Source organism: Gavialis gangeticus, unplaced genomic scaffold (assembly GCF_001723915.1).
Source record: "Gavialis gangeticus isolate Ggan-Ray unplaced genomic scaffold, GavGan_comp1, whole genome shotgun sequence".
Classification (NCBI taxonomy): domain Eukaryota; kingdom Metazoa; phylum Chordata; order Crocodylia; family Gavialidae; genus Gavialis; species Gavialis gangeticus.
In genome coordinates this window covers 35,522,435-35,534,194 of record NW_017729032.1, presented here as the reverse complement: position 1 = coordinate 35,534,194, position 11,760 = coordinate 35,522,435, and the positions used below count along the sequence as shown (strand labels likewise).

Genomic DNA, 11,760 nt, shown 5'->3' with positions numbered 1-11,760 from the left:
AGGGGCCGCTTCCCCCTCCGCCATGCTCCTTCCCTGCCCAGGGTCCCCCCCTTACCTCAGCTTTCCATGCCAGGGCAGCCATGTGCTCCCAGCCCAGAAACCACAGCTGGGGGGGGCAGGGCAGGCCCCACTGTTGTGGGAGTCCACCAGGCTTCCCCTGGGTCCTACTGCCCTTGGTTCCTGTCATTTTTGACAGGAACCAAGGGCAGAGAAATATTAATTTTCTACATTTTTTTAGGGGCCCCACGGGCCGTATTTTGCCCAACACTGGTTTAGGCCATGGAAAGCTGTCGTTGCAATAGCTCAGTTTTTAATACAACAGAAGCACAGGTGGATTCCTGGAAACACTCCTGGGGCAGACCTAATCACATGTAAGCATTAAATGACCATGCAAAAGCTCCACTCTAAAATATTTTTTAAAAATGCTAACAGCTAGTAGCCATGGAAAGCAAGACTCAGAGAAAAATAACTCACCAGAGAGAATATTTGTTTTTGACAGCTATTATTTGACCTGCTTTTCTTGTATGTAACACAAGAAAGCCCTTCCACACCCATAACCCAGTGACGTATTCCCAATTCCATTTCTTAATAATCCATAACCAGATATTATGAAGGAAAAAAAAATTAAAAACAAAATAAAAATTAAACCAGACAAACTTCCTTTCACCAGTCACTAACACATTATTCATTTTGCCAGCTCTTTGGGCTAACCTGCAGGATGCAGGACCAACATTATTTAAAGACTCAGAAATCTCTCTGTCCAGCAGTGAGCATCACCATTCCCATTCTAGTTATTTATCTCCTTAGTACTCAAAGAGGATGCTTAGCTTATGTACCTAGCCCACGAGCTGCAATATCCGTAGCAAAAAGAACTGCTGATTTCTTGCGAACAAAGTCATTGTAGACTTCCATTCTTTTCATCTGTTGCTGTTTGCCATGGAGAGCCAGTATAGGAACACCAGGACGCAGCCTACAGAACACTCTGAACAAATACTGTACCTGTTGGTGAACATATCAAAGAGAAGTGAGTTTGATATTTCACTATAATGGTCATTGTTATCTAATCGGTAATAACATTCTTAGCACTAAAAGCTATATAACTTTCCTCCATCCCAGAAACTGCACACAGTGGGAGAGGTCACCCTCCTCTCTCTCCAAACATAGAGATAGAAAATTAATTGTACAAAAAGACAGGAAACAATGTGTAGCAGGAAGGACCTTTATCCTTTTTGTGAGAATTGGGGATTAGTAACAGCAAATGTTTTGGACAAGGAAATCAGAAGTCAAAGGCACTTCAGTACACTTGTACAGACTCCTGTGATCATAATCAAGATAGATTCACAATCATATGGTCCACCTCGTTACAATATTTCATCCCATAGTCATTTTGTACCAAGGCGCTGGTTGCCCATTTATAGAGGTATACCAAAATACTGCAAGAGATTTTCCCCAAAAAGCTTCAAGAAAGAAAATATTCTTTTTATAATCAGAGGTTATCCAAAGTGGATAGATTCTCTCATTCGATAGTGGAAAATAAAATTCCTCTTTATTCTGCAATGGGATACTCAGGTGTGTTTGCACAAGAAATGGGAGAATTGAAATGGATGTCTGCATTATTTAAAACTTCAAAAGACAAAACCCCTGGCCAAGTACCCCCGGCTGACAACCACTATGCTAACAAGATACAAAATGCTCAAGCAACTAATACTATAACTGGGTTTTAACTGAAGAATTGTTAACCCTAATTTTGTTATGACATACATGTGCCAGCTTGACACAGTTATTATGCCATTTAGCACAACTAGAAACCCTCAGTTTCACTTCACTGTACTTCAATATATCCAGAAAGTGCATTTGTTTCAAGAGAAATGCAAGAGAGTCATACCTCCTTACAACTTGCAAAAAACACAATGCTCTTCTTATTTAAGTGACTTCTCAGGAAGGAGTACAACATGTTTATCTTTTGTGGCAGCAAACAAACAACATAATTCTGGTCCAAAGTCCCTGGGGTACTAAAAACAGAAGTCATGTTACATACACATGTTCATATCAAGAAAGTAAATAAATAGAAGAGCCCTGGATGGGACATCCATAGAACTGTTAGAACTGTCTCCCTGTTTGTCAAACAGCATTTCACTTATGCTGCTTCCAATTTATTACGCTCATTTCTTCCCCACATTCAAGAGAAAGCCTTGGAAGCACAGCAGGAAAGCTCACCCTGCTTATACAATTTTCTTGTTAAATATCAGTATGAAACTTTTAACATGATTTTTTTAGATCCAGGTTGCAGTGTTGCCAAGCTGTTATACCTATGATGCTCTGGGAAACATGGAAAGAAAAAGATGTTTGTCATTACCAAACTGATAAGATATCACCAAACAAATCCTGCTTTTCTTTTCAGACCCAGTCAGGAGTAGTAAGCCAAATCCTGTCTACGTCTATTTACTGATATTCAGACTGCTTTGACTGAAAAATGTTCCATTAAAGTATCATTCATACTTAAAATACTATCAAATGCTAGAAGCACAATTGGGAAAAAGAGTATGCATTTTACTGACTGAACTTGAACATGCAAAGTCTCTGTATAAATCCTTAAAATACATCCTACATTTCTTTCAATGTGTGTAAAAAAAAAAGAAGAGAAGGTTCTACAAATGTTGCTCTAAACATACTTTCAAATGCTTCTCCGAATGATTCTCTCACCTTAAACCCAGATTGATGAACCAGATTTAAAATCCCTTAATTAAGAGGATGAAATGACAAGAAACTGCTCCAACTTTTTCATTCCAGGTTATGCTGCAGTAGCCAGCACTCTCTAACTGTTTTACTGGATTTTTTTTTCATAAGCTGATGACAAATCACATACCAAGGCAAAAATTATGAAGTAGGAAAAAAAAACCCCAAACCCTATTTACCTATTTTCTTTTGTTGCTTCAACCTGTAATCTAATAGCAATGCCTCAACTATTTCAGAAACTCTCTTTATTACAGTAATGTCTTGAGAGAAAGACAGATTCTTCTCAATGAAAATGCCAAGAGAGAAGCTCTATGAGCCCTCAAACCCAGGTGTCTATGTTATATTTGAATTTCTATATTATCTCTCATTAGAAAAGAAGTATGTTAACAATAAAACTGTATTTCTAGTGTTACATACTTGCTCAGGACCCAATTTATTTAGGCAATGACATCAAAAGTATTTGCAATATCACAGACTTCATAGTTTCATAGGTGGTAGGGTTGGAAGGGACCTGAGCAGATCACGAAGTCCAACCCCCTGCCATGGGCAGGAAAGAATGCTGGGGTCAAATGACCCCGGCTAGGTGACCATCTAGCCTCCTTTTAAAGACCTGCAGGGTAGGAGCAAGCACCACTTCCCTTGGAAGTTGGATCCAGATCCTAGCTGCCCCGACAGTGAAGTAGCACCTCCTGATACCTAGCCTGAATCTACTCTCCGTCAACTTGAGGCCATTATTCCTTGTTACTCCCAGTAGTGCTGGGGGGAACAGGGACTCTCCCATTGCCTGCTGGTCTCCCTTGGCCAGTTTATAGACAGCCACCAGATCCCCTCTCAGCCTTCTTTTGTGGAGGCTGAACAGGTTCAGGTCTCGTAGCCTCTGCTTGTAGGGCCTGCCCTGCTGCCCCCGATCATGCGAGTGGCCCTCCTCTGGACCCTCTCAATGCTGTCCACATCCCTCTTGAAGTGCAGCGCCCAGAACTTGATGCAGTATTCCAGCTGTGGCCTGACCAGTGCCGCGTAGAGGGCGAGGATCACCTCCTTGGACCTGCTTGAGATGCATCTGTGGATTCATGACAAGGTACAGTTGGCCTTCCTGACTGTGTCCCCACATTGGTGGCTCATGTTCGTCTTGGAGTCTATAATGACTCCAAGATCCTTTTCTGCCTCTGTGCTGACAAGAAGGGAGTTCCCCAGCCTGTAGGTATGCTGCTGGTTCTTTCTCCCTAGTGCAGTACCCTGTACTCATCAGTACTGAATCCCCTCTTATTCTCATCCGCCCACCCCTGTAACCTGTCCAGATCCAATTGCAGCCTGTCCCTCCCTTCTAGCATGCCCACTTCTCCCCACATCTTAGTGTCATCTGAGAATTTGAACAAGGTGCTTTTCACCCCCTCGTCCAAGTAGCTGATAAAGATGTTGAACAGACTTAGAAGCTGGGTGTCAAATGATGAGAGCAGTGGCTCAAATCAAATTCTGGCCACCAACTTCAATGGCTTTTTGTGACATCTTCAGCAAATCATAGCTTCAGTGGGCTTTGTTCTCGGTCATCTAAAATCAAAAGCATAAAAATATCTACCCACTCCAAAGGGGGAGTATCCTTTGTGTTTTTAAAGCGACTTAAAACCCACAGAAAGAAGAGACTACAAAAATTAAAAATTGTTATTGTATGTATTTAATGCTTTTCTTTTACTTGGATTTCCTCTGCCCCCACACACTCTCTGAACTTAAAAATATGAATGTTACTGAAGACAATGTTGACCCTTCAGTATTTAATTATACAGACGAAGTAAGATTATGATAACAACTCCTGTGAAAATTATAAATGGACAAGGACTTATATTACATTATCATCTCTCAAACCCTTGCTTTCAAACTAAAAAGCGTAAGAACCAGTGCTTAAACGCAGGGGAGAGGCTCCGAATAGGAGCGTCAAGTAACCTGACTTCTCATTACTCCCCACTGAAGAAAGCTGAAGACTTAGGAAGAAGTCAAGAAAGGAACAACTACCATCTCCAACCGTCACCCAAAACAATGGCAGTGGCAACGACCTACCTGAACTTTGCTTTCTCATGAACCCAAACATATTCTGGATCTTTCAAACTCAGCCGTGCAAGATCCTTCACTGACTTGGTTTGTGTCGCAGAAAAAAGCAACGTCTGACGTTTCTTTGGAAGATTTTCTATGATTGCATTCATAGTATCAGCAAAACCCATGTCCAAGATTCTATCAGCTTCATCAAGAACTGAAGAGAGAAACAGGTTTTAGGAACTAGGATTCTGAGAGTCTAGCATCCAAAGTCATACATCAAAAGTTTCTATACTTGTTAAACAACACCAACTATAACCAAGGAGAGATTTAAAACCAGGAATTACTGCATCCTGTACCAAATTATCTTTGGTTCTTTTGTGTACTTCACTGATATCTTTGTTACAAAAAAATCCTTGTGTCCCCTCTTATTCCATAAACTGCAACTCTCAACTCCACATGCAGATCTAGTTTTCAATCAATCAACTGATGTACTAACAGTATATGGGGATTGCTCCTTGACAGGTAAGGAAATAGATAATGGAAGCCAGCCATAAGGTGAAGAAACTGTTTGAGTCATCAGGGCAACCAATTCTCCCTTGCCTCTGAATCTGTCATAACTATACGCAGGAGCAAGTCAGTGCTAAGTATAGTCCATCTACCCAACACAAACTCTATTTATTACAATGAGCTTGATCTCTCATACTTCAAAGATTCTGCTATGTAACAGCTAACCTGCAAAAGGGAGATAAACTTTCCTTTCAAAGTTTCATTATTTTTAAGTTCCTTGATCCAGGACTACAGATTCATAGAACTTAGAAGCAGGCAAACATTTTATTGACTTAAGTAAATAAATTAGTATTCAGGTAAATGCTACAGTAAGAAAAAATTAACAAAAAGCTAACAAAAGAATCAGAGAAGTTAAACTGAATCATGATGAAACTGATTCAAAGTATATACTCAACTTAAACAATGAGGTCATGGACTAGATAGTCTCTATTACTTATCTTATAACATCAAATGACCAAGAGTTATATACCTAAAAGGAGAGAGGAAGAAGGGGCACACATTTTATTGAGACAGATCAAGGAAGCATATAAACTTCTGAAAACTACCAGAATGAGTCTGAGGCCAATGCTGGCCAAGGAATATCTAAAAAGTTACCAAGAGGTGTCAGAATTGCTTTGGATTCCTTATTAGTTCTATCGTGAGTGTTTACCATTGGAAGTCAAGTACCAGTGCTAGAGGATCTGTGCTCACTAGCTACCTGGGGTGCAGGAATACCCCTTTTTTTTTTTTTTTTTTTTTTTTAATTGTGCATAGAACATCACTTGCATTTCACCTGTATTCTCTAACTATAACAACCTCTCAATCAACAGAACAATCCACACTCTTAAAGTCTATTAAGAAACAACTGTTGATAACTTTCATATTTTTTACTTACTTAACATCTGCAGATTAGACGCGTAGAAATATGAAGTTTCATCCATATGCTGTAGAAGCCGTCCCGGAGTGCAAATAAGTATATTTATATGATGAATTCTGTTGGACTCTTGTTTCAGATCCTGAAAGTTGGTTATTAAACCAGTTTAGGTCTGATTATACTGCGAAGCTGCCCAATAATAAGGATGCTTAAGCCACCTTAAATAAACAGTTAGTAGCAATAAGCCTCAAGGATTAGCCTATTTTCATTATTTTTCCCACACCCCAAAGACTCTACATAGTTGGCTCAAGCGGAACGTGTTCCAGAATAGCCTTAATTTAATTAACATGTAGTCCCAAAAGTCTTGGCAAGGAGTCCTGCTTATCCACTTCTCTTAGATGGATGATAGGCACAATATCAAATCTTCAAGCAACACAGAACACACAAAAAAGAAAATGAGTGGGTCACATGGAACTGCTTTCTCCCTAAAAAACACACCTTTCTAAAGCTTATTTGATCACTTACACATCACATACCCAAAACATCAGGTTTAAAAGAGAACAAACCTTTCCACCAATGATAAGGCCCGCCGAAAAGTCATGATTCTTCCCCACCTTCCGCAGAACTTCAAAGGTCTGGTAAGCTAGTTCTCTAGTAGGAGATATTATCAGAACTCCCAATCCATCTGTTGCAGTCCACTGTTGACGATATAAGTTTTCCAAAGCCTAGAACATTATCATAATCTTTGTGAATACTTATAAATCTTCTGCGTCATACATAACATATGAAAGACTACCATATCAAAAAATGTAAATCATGTTAATCCAATTTTTGTTTTAATGTAACAATGTGCACATTACAGTGGTAAGGAATACCATTCAGCTATGATGCTTTATAAATGATGTTACTTATACATTATAAAGCAAAAAACCTGAGAAAGTAAACAGAAGTGGAGAAATAACTTGTAGATTAATTTCAGTATGCAATTAATCACCATCAAATCAAGACTGTATAGTTTATCTGAGGACATGATCCAGATGCAGAATGGCACTACAGTGGATTTTCTACTCTTTAAGATTCATGGGTACTACTAACAAAAGCAATTAAAATAAAATAAAATAAAATCACCTGTAATATTACCAGTTTGTCACCTACCAGGCAATACTCATGATAATCAAAGAACATTCAATTAAGTGTACCACTGCCTTCATGCAGGTCCATTTATGCAATATATGCAGCAATGCATTCTTAACAGTCTCATTCAGCTGATATTAAAAAGACTGCTTATAGAAAGAAAAAAAAAGGCGCTTTACTTTAAACTCCATGCACCCCACACTGAGTTCAGCGCATGCCCAGAAGAGGCATCACGTTAGTTCGACCTGGCTCATCCAACACCTGTATAAATCAGGTGCTTGAGCAGGACTTTTTGGAGCTTTTATCTAAAGCTGATTTAAGACTGTTTCTCCAGATTACACCATCTTGCAAGCTTTAGATGCAATTCTTAAATCTGTCATAACTTTATATGAATTAAAATAAGCATCAAATTAAATGCCTTCTTTTACAGCCTATTAGCCTGTGTGCGCCATTTAATGTTGCTTTATTTAGGACAAAGTATGCAAAGAATGTCTAAATTACTTACCGGAATAATAAAAGCCAAAGTTTTGCCCGATCCTGTCTTTGCAGCACCAAGTACATCTCTCCCTTGTAAAGCCAAGCCTATGGTCTGCCTCTGTATCTCAGTTACCATACGATACTGTGATTCCTGTAAACCTAGTTTTTAGGAAAAAATTAATTCTTTCTTTCTTTCTTGCGTAGTGCAGCATTTTCTATTAGTAAAATACTATAGGTAGCAAAGTTTAATGTAGAACATGGATATTTAAAAATAAAAATTCCTTAACTTACAATGAATAAGACCATACAAAAGTAGGATTTTTTTTTTATTATTATTAAAATGCTTTAGTGTTTACTTACCTTTCAGAGTTTTCTTTGACAATGGAAAGTCTGAAAATCTCTCAATTTCATTTGCATTTATCTGAAACAAAAAAACCCAAAAAAACCAAAAGAAGTTAATCAGTCCCAAAATATAAGCATATTATGAAAAATATCTCCCATCATTTTAGTTTCACGTGTGACTTCTCTAGTTAGAGGAAAACTGTTAACAGCAAATTTTAACCACCCAATTTGAGGGAATGAAAGGTTTTGCCATCCACATCAGATTCATCTAACCCCAATCTCCTTCCTTAGTCTAGACAAGCCCTAAAATGCAGAGTAGAAACATATGTATCCAATTATGCAGAACAACAGCTCAATTTCTCTCTTATAACCTAAACTCTTCAGAAACATTCAATTTTAGATATCAGTAAACCTATACAAAACTTAAGCATTCTATATGCAGCTTGTCAAAAAGCCCAAGACAATTAAGTACTCAGGCTAAACAGGTTATAGACAAAGCAAAGAGCAAAGCTCTTCTAGATTATTCCAAACCTATACCCATCTATCGGTGTGATTGCCAATAGAGGCTGTAAAATGTTTACATTGGAATATAACAGACCAAATAATTTATATTTCCAAGTGCAACAAGTGTTGATTCAATCGTTCATCTCTTTCAGATTTACCATATTCTCCTGGACTTTTTCACAGAGAAGTTATTGACAAAAAAATAAAAAATAGGCAGGCCACAGGCAGAGAACTGATGATCCAGCATTCCTAATGCCAGAAACCAAAGCTCTGAGAACTCCTAACATGCTTTCCTTTCTGAACGACTGCAGTTGAGGAAAGGGTTATTATAATGCTGTAAGCACAGCCAATGAATTCCTGCCAAAGATAAGCTCACCCACCAGGGTCCTACATACCAGCAGTTCTGAATGTTGCTGTCCACCCAGAGCAGCTTATAAAAAGCCAATGATAAATGCTTTCACAGTATACAACCAACTACCTTTTAAATCAGAGGTGGTCAACCTACAGCCTGCAGTCATCGAATCTGGCCCATTCAGCTCAGCAGCTTTGGTGGCGAGAAGCTTCACCAATGCCATGGCTGGCCCAGTAGCAAGAGATGGTGGTGGTGGTGGCAGCCAGAGCTTACTGCAGGGGTGGACAGTTATTGTGGCTGAAGGGCCACTTAGGGTAGAGACAGACATTCAAGAAGCCCAAGCCTGAATTGATTCAATCTTTGCAAGTTAGTTTAACCTGCATAGATTAAACCAATTTGCAAGTGGATAGACATTCACCTTTGACTCAGGAAATGCAGGTACATGCCTGCAGTGGCTCAGGCCAGAAGTTGGGGGGGGACGCTAGAGCAAGCCCTCCCTTCCCTTCCAGAGTGCTGACCTGAGGGGGGTACAGCCAGGCCCCAGCAGGATGCTATGATTAGGGAGGGATTTAAACCGACCCTGGCCTGCACAGTCCCCAGCCAGGGTGTGGCTGGAGGAGGGAAAGAAGGGTTGACAGGCTTTTCCCCTGCATGCCACTCAAGGAGCAGGGAGTGTTGCTAGACCACAGCCCCGGCTAGCCCCGTGAGGCAAAGGGGTGGGGGGAGGAACAGCCTGTGTGGACTGCAGGCATCTGTATTATCCTGCTAGCTAGTGCTTCATATTTGCCTAAATCTCAAAGATCATTTCTCAGACCCCTCTCTGTCCCCTGCTGAAAACGGGCAGATTGCGGGCCAGGGAAGCTGTACTCTAACCAGGCTCAGTAATCAATGTGTAGAAGCAATCCCCAGCAAAAATTGCTGCATAGTGAAACTTCATTTCATATAATGGTTTCAGGGTCTGAGATACCTGCACTTTGACAGCTTTGAAGCAAGCCAGCAGGGAGCTTATCAGAACACAAAGTTTATCAGACCATCAAGAAAACAAAAACTTCTCTCTCATTAGTTCAAGTTCTTCTTCCCCCAGGGTACAGGCTTTTACAAGCCACCGGCTTCTAGCTCAGGAAGAAAGGAGGGAAGGCTGCTGGTTGACAGACATTACCAACTGACCTGCTGATTAGTTCCAGAAAGCCCTAGGCAGACATTGTTCTGTCTGCCTCGGTTCCAGTAGAACTGGAAACACACACACACAGACACCTTTCAGCATTAGCAAGCATGGGGGTGGTGTGGCCAGATGCCAGCTGGGGTCTATGCTGCTGGGGTCCCTGCTGTGGGAGAGGGGAGGAGGACCCCTGCTTGAACAATGAGTGGCTGGGGGGGGAAGGGAGGGAAGAACCTGGCAGACATTGCTGTACCCCTGCCAGGCAAATCCTGGCTGCTGTCCCCCATCCCCTTTTCAGCCAGCCGGAGCTCCAGCTAGGGAGAAGAGGGGTGGGGCCAGCCCTGCTCTCTGAAGCAGACAGCCCAGCCCAGCCCAGGGCTGAAAAGCATGCTGGGGAACTGTGATTTACCTTAAACCAAGAAGGAGTCTGGGACAGAAGTTCCAAAAAACAGTTTGACCCAAATCTGTTAAGTTGGATACTACATTCAACCAGGTTTATCTTAAACCAGATTCAGTCATTTTGAAACTGGTTTATGTGCACTGAATTTATGGTCTGTTATGGATTAAACTAGTTTCTGATCACTTAAACTGGTTTATGTGTAACTTGTGTCCCTAGCCTTAATGAGTTTTGGTGAGCTGTCGAGGGCTGCACATACAAAATCTTTCAGAAGACATTTTAACAAATCATAGATAAAAAAACAAATCATATACTAAAAATCAAACATCTATATAACATATTTTACTTTTATTTCAAAAAATATTTTTATCCTGATTTTTTTTGAGTAGCATATATAGAGGTGATTATATAATAGCTCAAAATGACGTCTTATTCTTGTACAAGCATGGGGGTTGTGCAGGCAGCGGGAACACATGCAACAGAGCTTGCTATAAAAGTGCAGGTGCTGGTGCAGTCCACAACCCCTCCTGCAGCCCATGGCTGCCCCCATGGTATTTTGCATTGGGCTGAGCCCCACCTGGGGCAACCTATGCTGTACTCCCGCTAGCACCTGCCAGCCCTGGCCCCCAGCCTGCATGCACAACTTCCCTGCAGGGCTGCTCCCAGTGTGGCTGCAGTCACCTGGGTGCTGTTCATCTCCCCCTGCCTCCAAAGACTCTGGCCCCTGCTATGCCACTCCAGGCTGGGGGGGAACTTCAGCCAAGCAGCTCCTGGCCCTGTTCATGGGGCTCCAGCTCCCAGCTGCCTTTTACCCACTTCATCCGCCCACAGGTGGCTGCTCATCATGCCAGGCAAGCAGAGCAGGTGGCAGGCAACCAGGAGATGGAGATGGAGCCCTGCATATTAGGGCAGGAGCCACTCAGCTACAGCTCCCCTCCACCCTCCTCCCAGCCCCAGAGCACACAACAGGGGCTGGAGGAGAAGGAGGAGACACTGGAGACAAGGGGAACCAGCCAGTACCCAGGCAGCTGCAGCTGCACCAGCAGTAACCGCACTGGGAACCTGTGCACGCTGGCTGGGGCTGGGGCTGCAGTCAGGGTCAGGGCCAGCAGGAACACAACATGCCCCAGGAGGGACTGCCCCACACAGAGTGTTCAGATCAACTGACGGGCACCCCCCACAGGCCGGATCCAATCAGTTGGTGGGCCAGA

General features: G+C 41.7%; 1 protein-coding gene across 1 annotated transcript in view; it reads right to left on the bottom strand.

The window, feature by feature from the left end:
* The window catches only part of DDX10 (DEAD-box helicase 10), a 504,153-nt gene that overhangs the window by 461,738 nt on the left and 30,655 nt on the right, over positions 1 to 11,760 (bottom strand). The window contains exons 2-8 of the mRNA XM_019524793.1: positions 8,156 to 8,216; positions 7,824 to 7,954; positions 6,751 to 6,909; positions 6,206 to 6,326; positions 4,789 to 4,978; positions 1,886 to 2,012; positions 837 to 999 (exon numbers count right to left, since the gene is read on the bottom strand). Of these exons, the coding sequence (XP_019380338.1) occupies positions 837 to 999; positions 1,886 to 2,012; positions 4,789 to 4,978; positions 6,206 to 6,326; positions 6,751 to 6,909; positions 7,824 to 7,954; positions 8,156 to 8,216 (952 nt within the window). The remainder of the gene's footprint in view (positions 1 to 836; positions 1,000 to 1,885; positions 2,013 to 4,788; positions 4,979 to 6,205; positions 6,327 to 6,750; positions 6,910 to 7,823; positions 7,955 to 8,155; positions 8,217 to 11,760) is intronic.